Source organism: Danio rerio, chromosome 19 (genome assembly GCF_052040795.2).
Source record: "Danio rerio strain M-AB ecotype USA chromosome 19, GRCz13ab, whole genome shotgun sequence".
In the NCBI taxonomy this organism is placed as follows: domain Eukaryota; kingdom Metazoa; phylum Chordata; class Actinopteri; order Cypriniformes; family Danionidae; genus Danio; species Danio rerio.
This window is the reverse complement of record NC_141039.2, coordinates 45,142,601-45,160,980: the sequence shown is the minus strand read 5'-3', so window position 1 is coordinate 45,160,980 and position 18,380 is coordinate 45,142,601. Positions and strand designations below refer to the sequence as shown.

Sequence of the window (18,380 nt, the reverse complement as noted above, 5' to 3'; positions counted from 1 at the left end):
CAGAAGTTAGTTCAATAGAGAGTCGCTGCAATATGATGAAAAGTAACACTTTAGTTTAAGTAATAATTCACACCATTTACTACTGGCTTATTACATGCCTTTTAAGATATGAACTGTTTATTAGTACTTATAACATATGATCTTATTTAACATCTCTAATCCAACCTTAATAACTATTAATAAGCAGCCAATTAGTAGTTTATTGAGCTAAAAGTCTTAGTTAATGGTTTGTTAGTAGCGTGAATTGTACATTTAAATAGAGTGTGAGCAAATTTGTCATCCAAGCCATATTAATCAACCTTCAATCAACAGACGCCACACACACGGGTCAGTGAACAACGTATGTCTCTGTCTGTCTGGTGTTTTTCTAATCTTCTGATCGTGTGTCAGTGTGTGTTTTGTAGGTGTGGGCTGATAGAGACTCCAAACAGGAACTGACTGTAACAGACATGAGCACAGAGCGTACACATTTTTGTTAATTGTAATGAAAGACATTTTTTTGTGTTTCTTTCACAAAACCTATGACATATTTATGTGCACATAACCAAAAAGTTGTCTGTGTATCATCACCTTCACAACGTTTTCTCAGAGTTAAGATTTTATTTTTAATTATTAGTAATTACACAAACCATTTCTTGTTGTTTGCACGATTTCCAATGAGATAAATACTATATATATATATATATATATATATATAAATATATATATATATATATATATATATATATATATATATATATATATATATAATGTTGTTCAATAATATATTTGTGCATAGACATTAGATTAGTCAGTATCAAAGCAAAAACTGGATCTAATCTAAAAAAAAAAAACTGAAAATGAGTATGCCTAAATGAATATGTTGGGGAAAATATGAAATAAAGTTTTAATACACCGGATAAATCAAGAGAAACACAGAAATAACGAACCATTGGATGAAATTTTGTAATTTGGCTTTAGTCAAGAGCTATTTTTTGTCAATAACTTGTTTGAATTCACATGTGTTATCTTCCTATTCCTAAATATAATAGGTTGCCAAACTCTTATTTTAATAGATATAACTGTTTAATAAAATTGTTTGTTTAAATCCACCAAAATCACAGAGAAATTGATTAAATATTCATTTTCAAATGAAGTAAATATATATAATAAACAATTACAATACAAGTTCACAATTCAGAGAGGGGAATGTCAAAAATACGAGATGTAACAGTAAAACTCATAATGTCAGAACTTTGAGTGTGTGAGAGAGAGAGAGAGAGTAATTAGTAAAATAAGCGCGTGCTCGGTGGGAATCCGGTTCGCATTTTGCTCTGTGCCCAAACGAGGGCGGGTGTGAAAGTGCCAGTCCTGCCAAATCAGACACAAATGAGTGTCTGTTCACAAACTGACGACAACTAAACTTGGGAAAGAAACAAACACCGGAATAAACTATGCAGACGACATTAGATGAGGTAAAAACATAACATACTGTCGTTCAAAGCAGAATTGTTCGCGTCTTATGGTACTTTTTCACTTCTGATTTTGATGCGAATGAGAGTTGACAGGTGCGACTCCATCTGTTCATTTCTCCTCGAGTTTTTATAAAATGTACTCACCGAGAGTCTTTAGTAACTTGATTAACTGGAGTTACGTTGCATTAGTTTATGTTAATGTAATTTTGTGGAAGCAGATAAACACTTTCTTTGCGAATTGGTAAGCAATTATGTTTACTTTTGTCTTGTTTGGCCCGGTTTGTTGTGCGCATGCGCGATTCAAGCATCGCTCCGTCTGTCAGTTTACCTGAAATTAAGTTTACTTCTGCTCGTGAACATTTATAATGAAATCAGCTATTGTTAGTTTCATTTGGACACTAAGATAAAGCTTGGGACAAATAATAGGAAATACAAAAAAATTAATGAAATCTATTGTACAGCTTTGCATACATTTGAATGAGTACATTAAATGCATGTGATTTTAGTGGTGAGGAAAACAAATTAACTTTGGCTTACCATCGTCAAAGTTTTCGACTGTTTTCGTAGAAAATTGTGATTTGTGGTAATATATATATATATATATATATATATATATATATATATATATATATATATATATATATATATATATATATATAATAAAAAATATATACACACACACACATATATATATATATATATATATATATATATATATATATATATATATATATATATATATATATATAGTATGGGGAAAACAAGTATTGAAGTCACTGATTATAAAGTTTCTGACAAGGAGAATTCCCCTAAAAATTTACATTGGCTGTGAATGAATGTATAGACCATTGTAAGGAATGTAAACAATAACAAATGATGTATATTTCCTGATGTATTTCCTCTTTTATATTTTTAATTTCCATAGCTTACGATAATCCAAAAAGGTCAAGATATTGATAAATAATGTTATGATAGCTAATTTAACGTGAAAATAGGATTGAATTGCCTCTTGTTACAGTTATGAAATAGTATGGTGACAAGCAGGAAATGTTCAAGGACCAATTACATTTCCACATTGAAATGGTCAACAATTACCAGAACTTTGAGTCAAAAACAATAACAATAAAACAGTTTTTTTATATTGATACCAAAATAAATCATCTTGGAAGGACTGAGGGTGGATAAATTAACAGAAAACATTATTCTCTTTTATATAACCGTGTTCTTGCAGCAGTAAGAACATGAATGAACATCTGGAGAACATGAATGAACATTAATGCAGGACCATAATAAATATTCATGCAGGTTAGAGCTCAAAATACTGGTTATAATTTCTTGAAATTGGAATTTATTTTCTGAAACGTAAAGTTATAGTTTAGTAAATTATTAGCTTTCCTGTGAACTTTCTGTCAAGTATTTTCCAAATGATGGTTAACACAGCAAGAAATTTTAAATATAAAGAAATTTTCCTATAATATTTTTCTCTTGGAGAAAGTCTTATTTGTTTTATTTCAGCTAGAATAAAAGCAGGTTTAAATTTTTAAAAAACCATTTAATGTCAATATTATTAGCCCCCTTAAGCAATATTTTTAAACTCCACTTATAAAAATATAGAGTAAAATATTATGTACTGTCATCATGGCAAAGATAAAAGAAATCCGTTATTAGAAATGACTTATTAAAACTATTATGTTTAGAAATTGGGGAAAAAATATCCAGTGGGGCTAATGATTCTAACTTCCACTGTATATTCACAAATGTAAACTCATTGTAAAGTGTTACTATTAATCCTTTATGTGTGTTTTATCACAATACCAAAACTCTTGTAGTTTCCATATATTTCCATCAGCAGCTCTTTTAGGTGTGGTTTCTCATGAACCACATCTACATCATTATCCTAATAACCCGGTGTGTTCGGCGTCAGGTGTGTCTGTAATGGAAAAGGAACCTGTACTAGATCTGTGTCACCTGACGGAGGTGGAGCAAACGGTAATCCTCAATGTTTTGCTGAGAGATGCTGAACTCCGCAGCCGAGAGGAAGGGAGAGTCCGGTCAGTATGTGCACATTACTGGACTAATTTGCAAAATATTCAGTTGTGTGAAAAAGTTAGGACACCCTATTCAATTACAAATTTTCCATATCAGAATAATATGTGTAAAAAACAATCTTTTTGCAGGAAAATTAAGCTTCAGGTGAACAACAATATATACAGCAGGGGGAATAAGTATTGAACAGGTCATGTTTTTTCCAGGGAATACTATTTCTAAAGGAGCTGTTGGCATGTAATTGAACCAGATTTTGCTAAAAACTCAAACAATGCAAACATTAAAAAAAAATAAATAAATAAAAAGAAATTTGAATAATGAGTTCTGTGTGGGCGAGGCAGTGGCGCTGTAGGTAGTGCTGTCGCCTCACAGCAAGAAGGCCACTGGTTCGAACCTTGGCTCAGTTGCCGTTTCTGTGTGGAGTTTGCTTGTTCTCCCTGCCTTTGTGTGGGTTTCCTCCGGGTGCTCTGGTTTCCCCCACAGTCCAAAGACATGTGGTACAGGTGAATTGGGTAGGCTAAATTGTCCGTAGTGTATGAGTGTGTGTGAATGTGTGTGTGGATGTTTCCCAGAGATGGGTTGCGGCTGGAAGGGCATCCGCTGCGTAAAAACTTGCTGGATAAACTGGCGGTTCATTCTGCTGTGGCGACCCCGGATTAATAAAGGGACTAAGCCGACAAGAAAATGAATGAATGAATGAATGAGTTCTGTGTAATAACAATGGAATGACAGAAGAAGAAAGTCCTGAACTACTGAAACATACTTAATACTTTTTATAAAGGGCTTTTTTCGCCTCTCATATGGAGAGTGAAGTCACATGCATTACTCAGATGTGAGTTGTTTTCACATCTTCAACAGAGTGTAAAAATCGTGATGGTTCTGTGGGTCTCATCTATTAAATCTGTAAGAGGCTAAATAATCATATGTATTTGTTTACATGACAAAACATGTCTTTTTGACTCAAGAAGGTCCATACTGACTCTAAAGGCAGATACTGATAAGATCAGGGGCTGGTATGGTTTGGGGGTTTTACAATGTTGTCACATGTTGACTGGTCAGTTTGAATGTCTAAGCATTTGGGCTTTAGTCACATGGTCAAGAAAGATACAAAATAGGTGTAAAACTCTGCTCTGTGTCTTTTCCTGGTCTGCTTCTCTCCTCCTCTGGAGTCTATCTTCTCTGACTCTCCTTCTACCTCTGGTAACTTTAGTTTTACATTTAGGCTGGGTACAATTTATATCATTTTTTTTTATCATTTTATATTTGATCATTTTATAGTTATTTTGTAATTAATTCAGTTGTAACCATAGATAATTATTGTCATTAAATAATTTCATTTTCAAGTATTTGTGAATTACTTTTGAGTAAACATCAACACTTAATTGCTCCATATTGCATTACAATACAATCACATAATATCAACGCTCTCCCACATTTATAGCTATTAATACTGCCCTTCTTTCTGTTTTTGGTATGAGATTGCAGAAGAATGGTTTGACTAGAGAAGTACAGTTTTTTTACCATCACGCTGATAACTTTTTAGTCACTCGGCAGAACTGCAGTTTGAACCGCTGTGGTTAAAACCCATTCTTACAAATCTGGTCTTTATTTTGTATTTTTTATTGGATTCGAGTCAGGTGATTGGCTGGGCCATTCTACAGCTTGATTTTCTTTCACTGAAAGCATTTGAGAGTTTCCTTGGCTGTTTTGGGTCATTGTCTTGCTGAAATGTCCACCCTGGATTCATCATAATCATCCTGATAATGTAAATGTTGGACTGAAGCAGCGAATATTAATTTACACGGAGGAATTCAATTCAATTCAATTCAGCTTTATTTGTATAGCGCTTTTACAATGTAGATTGTGTCAAAGCAGCTTCACAGGAAGGGCAGAGGGTTGCTGAAGAACTACTGAGAGATTTCAGCTGCTGTCTGGGCTTTCACTGCCTTTTTACATCTTCCTTTCTTCATGCGTTCAATACTTTTTTCCTGTGTCATTTCATTTTGAAGGCACAGGAGAAACCACCAACAATAAAGAATGCATGAATATATAGTGTCATGGCTTTGCAATCAAAAAATGCTAATTTGCCCAGTTTATTGTTGAGTTTTTAAAATTTCCAAAGCATTTTCCTAAAAATGAGTGTCAAAAAATTGGGATTTGTCACCATTTGCTGAAACACACAGAAAGTTGTGGTCAAATTAAGCCTCAAAATTACCCAGAGTGGATGAAAACATCCCAACAGCACATGAGGGTTAAGTCCTGATATGGAAATAAAGTTCAAAAGGGTGTCCTAACTTTTTCACATCACATTAAGTTTAATGAGCAAGAAAAGGTGAAATATTTGTGTTTTCAGAAAGCTTCAGCAGACGGTGTCAGACCCGGTGCATCTGCGCTCACTCTCTGGTGCCTGGTTTCACGAAGAACGTTCTAAGAGATACGAGAAAGGAGGAGCTGATGTTGTTCATGCTTCTTTACGCCGTAAGAGGCGAGGAAAAGGTCACATGATCTATAATGTTTTTCTGTAGCTATAATGTTTATATATTTGCATGTGTCACCACAAACAGTACTGTTTTTATTTTCTTTTATTTATGTAGATTTACCTCTGACGGCAATATTTGATAAAGGTAATAACTCTTCTCATGTACATGAGCAGCAAGAGGAAGACAGGAATGCAGAGAGAGATTTGCAGGGAAATATGAATGAAAGAGAGGAAGATAAGCATCAGGAACAGAAGGAAAGCGGACAAGAAGATGGGAAAAGGTTGGTGCAATTTTTGTTTGTAATCTTTATTGCTTAATTTTGGATTTCTGTGTTTATTTTAACAGTCTGTGTACTATTATACAAAACAAAAAAGTAAATATATATGTTTAGTGTTTGTCAAGCAGACAAATTTTTTTTTAAATGGATGCTGTATATGGTATGGGTTTACATGGCATTACAAGGATCTGACACTCAGAAACAAGGCTTATTGTATCAAAAATGATCCTAAACAAGCCAAAGATTGCAATTGTTATTATTATTATTTTTTATATTATTTTATTATTATTATTTTGAATAATAATAATAATAATAATAATATCTTATATGGCATTACAAGGATCTGACATTTAAATACATGGCTTTTTTAATATAATAAATTCTTAAACAAGCCAAAGATTGCAATTATTTAATATTAATCATAATAATAATAATACCTTGCATGGCATTACAAGGATCTGACACTCAGAAACATGGATTATCAGATAAAAAATGGTCTTAAACAAACCAAATATTGCGATTTTAGATATTATTATTATTGTTATAGCACAAATTTTCTGCTCTAAATATTTTTAGGTTGAACAGAAATTCAGATATAGTTTATTAAATGTAACTTTTGTTGTTGTTGAACTGTTATTAGTATAAAATTTGTGAAACCACAACTAAGAATTTTTTTTTGTACAAAAATCACTAGAAGTCAATAATTAGGTTAAATATCATCCTCTGTCTTATATTGTGGTTTCCCTTTTAGTCTCATTTCTAATGCCATCACTATACCACAATCCAGGACAAGAAACGTCACAAAGGTTAATTTCCATTGCAGATAATATTGTCTATATTAATGAAATGTATGCTACAGCCTGTGAGATGTTTCACGTAATATTCTTGCTTTGAACAGAAGAATGAAATATTAGGCAGTGGCCTTGAAGGTAAACTAATACACTACACCGACAGCCAAATAATGATTGATAATATATACTAGAAGTGCATCAAAACTGTTCACATTTCTCTCATTCCTCAGACAGTGTTGAAGAGTCAGAAAACAAAGAAAGAAGAATTTTGCCAAGCACATCACCAACTCTTCAGGTCTGTTCAACAAGGACAGTTGTACAAACAACACACACATCCTTCAAAACATTATTTGCACTACATCTGTGTTTCTATAGATTGACTCAGAGGGAGACATTGACTCAGGAAGCACTGAAATAAACTATACTAGATTTGGCTCGGTTACCAGTTTGACCTCCCATCATATGGTAAGACACATTTATACACTACAAAAAAAAAAAATTCGTACTTGAAGGTTTTGTCTTGTTTCTAGTCCAAATATCTACAATACAAAAGCCTAAATCAAGAAGCATTGATGTGAAAGAAGTGCATGCATTGTGGATGAAATATGTTAGGGGGAGCAGGGACAAAAGTACCAATTTTCATAAAAACCCTATTTTTATAAGATAATGTTTCAGACAGAAATATTTTTTTGCTGTGGTTACTAACTCATAAGTAGGCCCACACGGAATCTGCGCGCACAGAAATCTGCAGATTTTTAGCCCATTATTAATTCTGTTTTTTTACTTGAGTAAATGTGTGTAAATCTATATTTATTCAGTTTTCAAATTAATTAAAGTAATATTATTGTCTAATATGAAAATGTTCATCTGATTTATGTACAATGCAGTTTGTAAAATAATATTTTCTGTCTTTTAGTAGAAATATTATATGAGAGACTTGCTTTATTTATCAATTAAAGTGAATCTAATTTGCTTTGCATTTTAAACATTTAAGTTAAAAAGATATAATTTTTTTATTTCACATATTAAGGTTATATTTATGATTCTTCCAAAATAATTCCGCAGAAATCCACAGATTTTTAGCAAAATTCTCAGCAGAAATTGCAAAAAAAAAAAACGCCTGCAGATTCCGTCTGGCCCTACTCATAAGTGTGGTCTATCAATATCAGGTGGTATTTTGAACAAACATAAAACAACTTTAAAATAATTTCATTTTAAACAAATTGCACATTGCCACTTTTGACCCTATCAGTAAGAATGAAAGTAACAATAACGGCTGGGTCAAAAGTAACAACAACATTTGCTAGATTTACTGGCTTAATCTTGTTTATTTTAAATATGTCTGATTATGACCTTGTTAATGTTCACTGCAAACATATTTCACTTCCATCAAATTGGAAAGCAACCCAACAATGCAAAATGTGACAATTTTCTAAATTTTTTTATTTTTTTATTATTATTATTAGCAATTTGAATAAATTGTATAAAACATTTGAGTCAAAACACTGCAAACTCTAATGTGGAAGTGAAAAATAATGCATGGCTATTAGCGGGGGAACATAAATAACAGTGTTACTTTCATCTCCACAGGAACTCTTGCCATTTAAACCTGATTTACTTTTAAACTGGAAAACTCAGACATTGCAAACTCAAGGATGTGGTAATAAATAACTTGTAGATTGCTCATTGGTGTGACACATGAAAAGAGAAACACAACTTGGAATAAGGAAAAAAGAACCGCTACATTTACTTTCTAAACCTAAAAACTGAAATTCAGATCTAACCATGGGACACGGTACCGAATTCTGATATTTGGCAGCTCCATCAAGGGTTGCATGCTAAACATGCCGTTATAGCCTGGAAAGCAAATGTTGTCAGGGCTTCAAGAAAATCCTTTTTGTTACTTTTGTCTTACGTTACTTTTGTCCCCGCTCTCCCCTACTGCATTTCAATTATTAAAGATTAGAGAAGATTAGACCATGCCTTCAAAAACATAACACAAGTTTTGCTAAAATTTGGAAGCTCTTTCTTGCTTATGTTAAAATTCTCCAGCTGGATCTAGACTGGTCACCACTGCCAACCCGTCATAATAACAATACATAATAAAAGTTTGTAACCCTTTATCTTCTTTAATCTAATTATTGAGATTGTTGTATACACTGGCATCTGTACCTCATTTAGCTTTGCACTTAGTTTATTTATTTATTTATTCATTCATTCTCCATCGGCTCAGTCCCTTATTTATCAGGTGTTGCCACAGCGTAATGAACCACCAACTATTCCAGCATATGTTTTATACTGCAAATGCCCTTCCAGCCACAACCCAGTACTGGGAAACACCCATAAACTCTTACATTAACAAACTACGGCCAATTTTGTTTACCCAATTCATTCATAGCGCATGTTTTTGAACTGTGGGGGAAACCGGAGAACCCGGAGGAAACCCTCGCCAACACAGGGAGAACATGCAAACTAGACACAGTAATGCCAAATGACCCAGCCGGGTCCCAAACCAGTGACCATCTTGCTGTGAGTCAACAGTGCTAACCACTGAGCCACTATGCCGCCTTTATATTATTTATTAATTTAATTCATTCATATTTTTGATATGATGTATCTGAGTACCAATACCTATACTATAATTTGTACTTTGTATTCTGTATTTTATTTTATTTTTTCCATTTCATCACTGTTCTTGATGATTGTTGTTTATGTTTAAATGTGAAAAATATTAAATACATCATAAAAACAAGTCAAATTCTGGGCAAGTAAAAATGAATGTCTTGTTTTCAGAAACAAATAAAAAAATAGATTTTTTTTGCCTATAACAAGCAGAATAATGGCCACTTATTTTTCCGATTACATTTCTTATCACATAAGCAGATTGTTTTGCTTGTTTTAAGGAGAAAATTACTAAATTGAAACTTTATTTTCCTGAAAACAAGACAATAATTTTTACTTGTCTGGAAAATTCTTCTTAGTTTTTTAGTAGTTTGATGTTTGGACTAGTAACAAGACAAAAACTCCATTATTAAAGATTTTTTTATTCTGCAAATCAAACACGTAATTTTTCTAACTGTTCAGTTTGTGTTTGTGCAGATGAATGGCAGTCTGATGAGCCTGTACAGTGTGGGGGATTTTGGGGATGTTGTCGTATCAGGACGGATCCAGTTCTCACTGCAGTATGATGTCAGGACGGAGGAGCTTTATGTGCACATAATACGCTGCCAAGATCTTGCATCAGCACGCAAAAATCGATCAGATCCGTATGTATTAAGCTACCAAGCTCCCATTCATTGTTATTCATTAACTATTTATGAAACAGTAAATCAGACAGTCACGCTGCTTAATATGTTTTTGTGCATGATTAGGAACGTTGATGTCAAACTTTACAAAAATGAATTACAGTGAGGTTTGCATTTTAAAAGGTCCCATGAAGTGCTTTAAAATATGACTTTTTATATGATACTTGAGATTAATTTTATTATGATGCTTGACGTAATCTCAACCGAAACATGAAGAGAGTGTGGGAAAGTGTAGCTCCTCCCCTTTGTCAAAAGTGTAGCTCCTCCCCCTTATAAAAAACAGCCAATAGCATTGTGTTTTATCACTACTCTGCCAGTGAGAGTGGATGAGCTCAAGCACATCAAATGAAAAGCAAATGAAAGGTGTCTTGAAGGGGGCTGGGCATGTCCGACAAGAGAGAATTTGATTGGTCGTGATTTGATGAGGATATGAAGTATGAGGTGACGTGAATAAAACCGTTTACCCATTTAGGCGGAAGTGACAAACTACAAGCTTTATTTTGAAGTCCCTAAAAACAATTAATACTGATACTAACATCTAAAAAGCCTTTAATTTTATGGGACCTTTAAAGGTTAAAGCAGTGTGGATATTTCAATGTCTCTTTCTCTTGCGTGCAGATATGTTAAAGTTTACCTTCTCCCCGACAACACTTCCCGTAGTAAGAAAAAGACTGCAGTGAGGAGGAAAACATTAAATCCAGTCTACGATGAAACCATGACGGTCAGTTTTCTTTTATTTAATGATTAACAAATTGCTTTGTAATGGTATTACTCGACTAAGCTATAAAATATATGTCTATATCAGTATAAAGTGCGGCGACTGGACCTCCCGGCTCGTGTGTTGAGTATGTCAGTGTGGCACATGGAGAGAATGAGGAGAAACCTCTTCCTGGGAGAGCTGGAGGTCAGGCTGGGTCAGTGGGACTGGAGCCAGAACCAGCCGACCTGGCAAAACCTTCAGCCAAGAGTGAGCACTTTCCACAGATAAACTGATGGCAGAATTTTTATAAATAAATAGTGAAACTTTTTCTCTTTATGTAGGTTCAGTTGAGTCCGGAAGCCATCATCAGCAGAGGAACCATTCTGTTCTCAATTAAGTTTGTACCTCCTGGTTCAGAGGGTGAGTCTAAATAGATATTTATTATTTATACCTTTTTAAAATCCACATTTAGGCCAGGTTTACATCAGGGGTGGTTCTAGACCCATTTTAGGTGAGATATAGGCCCCTGCCTGTTATTTCAGCTCGCCAAAACCATAAACTTTTAAACTATAAACTGTTTTTTGTCATGTGTTTAGCCAGCATTAATGTATTCAGTGTATAGCTGCACAATTAATTAATTAAAAATCCAATCAAGCAATGCTTTTCATTAATCCCCTCACAAGTGAATAGTGCTAAAGTTTAAGTGGGCAACGAAGTGGCGCAGTAGGTAGTGCTGTCGCCTCACAGCAAGAAGGTCGCTGGTTCGAGCCTTGGCTCAGTTGCCGTTTCTGTGTGAAGTTTGCATGTTCTCTCTGCGTTCACGTGGGTTTCCTCCGGGTACTCCGGTTTCCCCCACAGTCCAAACACATGCGGTACAGGTGAATTGGGTAGGTTTAATTGTCCGTAGTGTATGAGTGTGTGTGTGAATAAGTGTGTGTGGATGTTTCCTAGAGATGGGTTGCGGCATCCGCTGCATAAAAACGTGCTAGATAAGTTGGCAGTTCATTCCGCTGTGGCGACCCCGGATTAATAAAGGGACTAAGCCGACAAGAAAATGAGTGAATGAATGGGTTTAAGTGGTTGACTAAAAGAAATAGAGACAAAATGTCCCAGATATTGCAATAGAATACAAAACAAAACTTTATTGTCAGATTTGCATCTGAAATTTTTCTTGCGTAACAGCATGATTAACACTCCTTACAAGGAGACAAAGACTAATGCAAAAAATAATACAAATTTTACACAGACTTCAGCTACAAGAAAAGCCTGATGTACAAATTACTGCTCTAATTTCACTTTATTACAGCTTGGGACTCTAAATTGATGGTTAGACTTTAATGGTATAAATTCATGATTCAACACATGAGTAGGATTCAAAATGATGTTCCCTGCCAGCATCGTGAGGTTCTTGTAATACAGGAAGCTGTCATCTTGCACCATCAGCATGTGGGGTTTAATATTAAAGTCCCAGCCTAATTTACGCAGACACGTACATTTTTTATAAGCAAAACTATTAGATTAGAAATACAACACTTCATGTCAGCATAATAACAACTACCTAAAATGATGGAAACTGTCGGGGGAAATGTACTTAAAGTGTATTTAGATTTTTTTAACTACCTGTACTACAGCCAGCCACCAGGTGACGATCGAAATGTTTAACTTTTCAGGATGAAAGACGAACTTGGTGTAAATGAGGTGTAAAACATTTTCATCTGCGTCAGGGCGTCCCAAGATCGAATCCTGGCTCGAGGACATTTCCCTACCCTACCCCCTCTCTCTCCAACTTCGCTTCCTGTCTAAATACTGTCCTATCTAATTAAGGCAAAAATAAATCTTAAAAAAAAAAAAACATTTTCATCTGCCTGAAAACCAGTCACAAAACCAGTCATGAGAGTAAATGTTTTGAAATTGAGATTATTACATTGTCTGAATAAATAAGCTTTCCATTGATGTATTGTTTGTAAGGACAATATTTATGTAAGATACAACTATTTAAATTTAATAAAATCAATAAAATGTAAATACTGAGGAAAAATCACCTTTAAAGCTGTCTAAATGCAGTACTTATCAAAGCACATTGCTAATCAAAAATTGAGTTTTGATATATTAACAGTAGGAAATACAAAATATTTTCGAGGAACATGATTATTACCTATATCAGTGCTTGACATTAACACCCGCCAAAGGAGGGTAGATTTCCCCTGTGGCGGGTTAGGTAGCCACCGCCACTAGCCACTTTGGCTGGTTGAAAATAATTTTTTAATTGTAGTTTCCTAACAGCAAGGTTCGACAATAAGGATAGCCCAATATGCATGCAAAAGTGATTTTACAATCGAGAAGCAGCAAGACTGACAAAAATAATTGTTTTCACGAGAGCAAAAGAAACAGATGAATACCGAATGAGAGGATGATCAATTGCGCTGTTTAAGACGCATGCGTGCTCCCGTTTCATTGCGTGAAGCAATCGTGCCTAGAAACGCAACTGGTGTGATCGGTTTTCTTTCAAATAGACTAGACAAAAAAGTTATACCCACAGTCCTGCCGCTTTCAAGAGCTCCAGATTTGTCTTTTTGAAAGCAGTTTCTTTCGCTTTAACCATTATTTGACGTTATTAATTGGCCTAACGTTAACTGTGTGATCATCCTTTCATTATCACACACGGTATGTTTTTCACCTGCCTTAATTTGCTTATTTATTTTTATGATATGCTTTACAATTTTTTACAACAACATTGCTTTGATAGGAGATTAACTCTCTGTGTAGTTAACTGGTGATCAGGGACTTTAACCAGGACAGACTACTGTGCATATTTTAGATACATGATAGTAATTATTTTTTAAATGTCAATTATTATTATTTTTTTAAAGAAATGTTTTGTTAAATAAAAAGTATAGTATACAGCAATATTTAGCTTGTTTTGGCACATTTAAAATGTGTGGCTAATAAATAATTATTAATTTATGTTTGGTGTGGTCAGAGATACATTTAGTAAATCCTTCATTTTCAGCTCTGAAAAGTCATGTGAAATAAAACCTAATTGTAATACTATGAAACCATGACTCATTGGCTCATGCTCATTGAGCAAGCTCATGCACGACACACAAAAAGTGAAATGAATGAGGAGGCATGTGGACATAACACAAAATCTAAATCAAGTCATTTTAGTATGTCAAAGTTATATTAATGCATAACGCATGAAATATATTGTCCCAACAACAAAATTGTGGCTAATGAAAATGCAGAGTGGCTAGTAATGTTGGAAAACTACTAGCCACAGAGGCTGGTGATCAGAAAAGTTCATGTCAAGCCCTGCCTGTTATTATGATGTATTGTTTAATGAGTTTTGCCACAAAAGAACAAAAAACTTTTTTGGCTATAGTCAAATCTATACGGATTGAATGTAAAACATGTGGTCCAGTAGTTCCACATTAAATATAAACGACTTTACCCTTGAAAATTCTTAGCGGCATTTTTATGTCAGTCTTGTTTTGTGTTTTTTGTGTTTGTAGGACGTGGAAATCCAGCGACTGGTGAACTCCATATTTGGTTGAGAGAGATTGTCGGTTTACTTCCCACAAAACGTGGCGCACCTAACACATATGTAAAAAGGTGTGGGTTTCTGCATATTCGTAATAGATAAGTATGCTGTTTTTTTATTTTCATGAGCGCATCAGTATGGTATGTGTGTGCAGTGTGGTTTTACCAGATGAGAGTGGTGTCAGCGGTCAGCAGACTCGTGTGGTCCGTGGTTCTGTCAGCCCAGTGTTCAATCACACCATGGTTTATGACGGCTTTCAGTCCAGTGACCTCATTCAGGCCTGTGCAGAGATAACAGTCTGGAATCCACATCCCTCCGGCTGTCTGGGTGGAGTCCGCCTCAGCACTGGCTCAGGTGATGCAGATTGAAGCGTAATGAACTATACAACACATCAAACAGGGTTATTACACCTTTACCAGTGTCACATTTAAGCACATTTCAAGCACAATCATCACGTTATATCAGAGGCTGTTTGTTATGTTATTCTATAGTATGCCATACTAAGGACAAGTTTTGATGGCATGTTTGCCCCCCAAGCCCAACACTGAATTTCTGCTATTTACTCTCTTAAATGGAATTTACTCACATCCTAAAAGTGTCTTTTTATATTTGTTTAATATCATTTAACATTTTATGCAAAAGCAAAAAAAAAAAGTAGTTTTATAATTAATTGTTATTACATATTTAGTAAGATATATTATTTTTAAAGCAAAGCTATTATATTTTCAGCACTTTTATCCAAAACCTAAGTACTTGAAAACACCAGATTAAAATACAAGCAGTTTAAAAAAAATTCTAGCAGCTGTTTAAACTTGAATGAAAGTCAAAAGTATATGTTTTTTTATTATATAAAGTTAAGTATTAATATATATTATATATATATTGGCTGTTTAGGCTAAATACCAAACATTTCCACTAGATGACTACCAGCCCCCTTTGACTGGATTATAAGGGTACACTAATCAATTTCAATATGCATTTTGCGGGATCTGAACCATAGCTTTCACCTATCTTTTTACTATACAGTGCATCCAGGGAAGTATTCATAGCGCTTCACTTTTTCCACATTTTTTATGTTACAGCCTTATTCCAAAATGGATTAAAGTAATTTATTTCTCAATATTCTTTACACAATACCCCATAATGACAATTCAAAAGAGTTTTTGAAATTGTTGCAAGTTTATTAAAACAAAAATAAAAAACCTACAAGCCACAAGCTTGGCACACCTGTCTTTGGCAATTTTTGTCCATTCCTCTTTGCAATACCTTTCAAGTTTTTCAGGTTGGATATAACATTAATCTGTATAATAAAACAAAACAGTGACACTTTTACGGTATGGTACAAAACAGTAACTCATTTAAGTACCAATTCTTCCTATTAACTAGCAAATTATTACCTCGCTGTTAAAATAATATTGGCTGTTTATTAATACAAAATAAATAAATATTAAAGCACATATGGGGGCAAGGCAGTGGCGCAGTAGGTAGTGCTGTCGCCTCACAGCAAGAAGGTCGCTGGTTCGAACCTCGGCTCAGTTAGCGTTTTCTGTGTGGAGTTTGCATGTTCTCCCTGCCTTCGCGTGGGTTTCCTCCGGGTGCTCCGGTTTCCCCCACAGTCCAAAGACATGCGGTACTGGTGAATTGGGTAGGCTAAATTGTCTGTAGTGTATGAGTGTGTGTGTGTGAATGTGTGTGTGGATGTTTCCCAGAGATGGGTTATGGCTGGAAGGGCATCCGCTGCGTAAAAGCTTGCTGGATAAGTTGGCGGTTCATTCCGCTGTGGTGACCCCGGATTAATAAAGGGACTAAGCCGACAAGAAAATGAATGAATGAATAAAGCACATATTCTGCATGTTATTCCTAATCCTCCTCAATACCCAAACCCAACTACAACCTTGATAATTTTAATAATAAACAATACAGCTAAATAGGTTGTGATCCACTGACTTGTACGTTATGGTTAAAGATATAGAAAATGACCTCTATTCAGTAACTAGTCACAATACTGAGGTCATTAGCAGCCGTTGCATGATTCAGTTGAAAAGCTCTCTGTTGGATATGGATAGGGAAACTCCTACAAATGCTTATGCAATAAAGTCAGCTGCAGAAATTAAACCATCGGTGCATTTTACATCAGAAGTTTATCACTATGTGTCAAGAGTTGTTTTTTTTGTCCATGCCTTTGCGGAACTATACTAAATCTGTCCCCTTGCGTTCATGTGTTGCAGGCTTAAGTTACGGTCAGTCTGTTTGCTGGATGGACTCGACAGAAGATGAGATCAATGTGTGGTCAAGTGTGATTCAGAGCCCCAACAGCTGGGTGGACACTAGTCTTCCCATCAGAACCAACCTACAGCTCTGCTCTGACTGACCTTTGCTGAACCTACTCCATGAATATGCATCACATGACTTTAGATGTGTAAAGTTTCGAGTATGACCTGTTGTACTCTACATGATTTGTGCTCTACATTCTTTTTTATATCACTTGCAGTCTGAAATAACTAGTTGTCAGAGTTCAGACTTTCACAGAAAACACAGTCTTTTGTTTATAGCTTCCATCCAGTAGATGGATAACAAATATGTTTGAGATTTTGAGTTGATTGTAGAGTATAGGTCTCAACCTGGATTCCTGGAGGGCCGCAGCTCTGTACAGTTTTGCTACAACCCTAATCAAACACAGCTGATCCAACTAATCAAGGTGTTCAAGACTACTAGAGACTATTAAGCAGGTGTGATTTGGAAGGGGTTAGAGCTAAAGGCCCTCCTGGAATTGAGTTTGAGACCATTGTTTTAGAGCATCATGATGTACATGTCAAAACTCACTCACTGCCATTCACCTTTTAATAATGTAGTAATCAGTACACAGTCTCAGAAATAAAGGTACATGAGCTGTCACGGGGGTGGTACCCTTTCAAAAGGTACACATTTGTACTTAAAGGGTCCACATTGGTAACTCAGAGTGTATATTAGGATATAAAAAATTTTAAGAGGAACACTTTTGTACTTTTTAGGTACTGATATGTACCCTTGAGGTCTTAATGCGGACCTTTTAGATACAAATTTGTAACTTTTAAAAAGGTACCACCCCAGTGACAGCTCGCATACCTTTGTTTTTGAGAGGGTAGGACAGGAATGAGACTGTCGTCCAGACTTTATTTTCTATTTTGCTTGGATTTGATGCAAAATATTCCTCACTCATTTGATATGTATTATATTTTGATGAACTGTGTTGTTGTTAGATTATATATTTTAGGAGTTGTTAAATTCTTAACCTGAGAAGTTCTTAAACTGTGAATTGTAATTGTCATTTTCATGAATGTTTTGAATAATTAAATTTGATAAAGTGGAGTATCTGCATCTTTAAGCTATTTTGGTAAAATGTACAATTTTTAAAAAGCACATAAAGAGCTCATCTGCAAAAACGAGTCATTTTTAATTTCATTAATCTTCTCTTTTTTTGCAAATGAACCCCTTAATGCACAAAATAAAAACATGAAAATAATAAAAACATGTTTTTGCGAATTAACGTTTAACATGCTGACGGTTCTGTTCAAACCCTAATGTACTGAATATTAACTAGTGATTAAAGCCACTTTATTCATGATGTCCACTTAATTATTTTCCCCAAAAAAATAATGTGATGTAAAACAACTAATCCACTCTCATATCAATCTCCTGATTGTGGTTGTATATTTGCATTCTTTAAAAAAAAAAAAAAAAAAAAAAAAAAAACAATCCAGTCATTGCTCCAACAGGACACACACAACCCGGAAATTAAAGTCATCT

At 34.7% G+C, this 18,380-nt stretch overlaps 1 protein-coding gene across 50 annotated transcripts; it reads left to right on the top strand.

The window, feature by feature from the left end:
* Positions 1-1,298: 1,298 nt before the first annotated feature.
* sytl1 (synaptotagmin-like 1) lies at positions 1,299-18,198 on the top strand. 50 transcript variants are annotated; one of them, XR_015516224.2, is made up of 16 exons: positions 1,299-1,454; positions 3,379-3,505; positions 5,854-5,996; positions 6,154-6,260; positions 7,009-7,063; positions 7,156-7,186; positions 7,279-7,343; positions 7,424-7,513; positions 10,148-10,314; positions 10,972-11,074; positions 11,159-11,320; positions 11,395-11,473; positions 14,566-14,665; positions 14,749-14,948; positions 16,823-17,452; positions 17,685-18,198. XR_015516224.2 is itself a non-coding variant. In XM_087295047.2 (15 exons), exons 2-15 carry the CDS (start codon positions 3,469-3,471, stop codon positions 16,963-16,965), a joined length of 1,482 nt encoding a protein of 493 aa, XP_087151173.2. In that variant the 5' UTR covers positions 1,299-1,454; positions 3,379-3,468; the 3' UTR covers positions 16,966-18,198.
* The last annotated feature ends 182 nt before the right edge of the window (positions 18,199-18,380 follow it).

What these genes read in the sequence shown, in the direction of transcription:
- sytl1 (XM_087295039.2), top strand. Translation starts at nt 3,390, where the DNA reads ATGGAAAAGGAACCTGTACTAGATCTGTGTCACCTGACGGAGGTGGAG. An exon ending in GGACAAGAAGATGGGAAAAG is followed by an intron (nt 6,261 to 7,008) that starts GTTGGTGCAATT and finishes TTTCCCTTTTAG; the next exon opens with TCTCATTTCTAATGCCATCA. An exon ending in TGTACCTCCTGGTTCAGAGG is followed by an intron (nt 11,474 to 14,565) that starts GTGAGTCTAAAT and finishes TTGTGTTTGTAG; the next exon opens with GACGTGGAAATCCAGCGACT.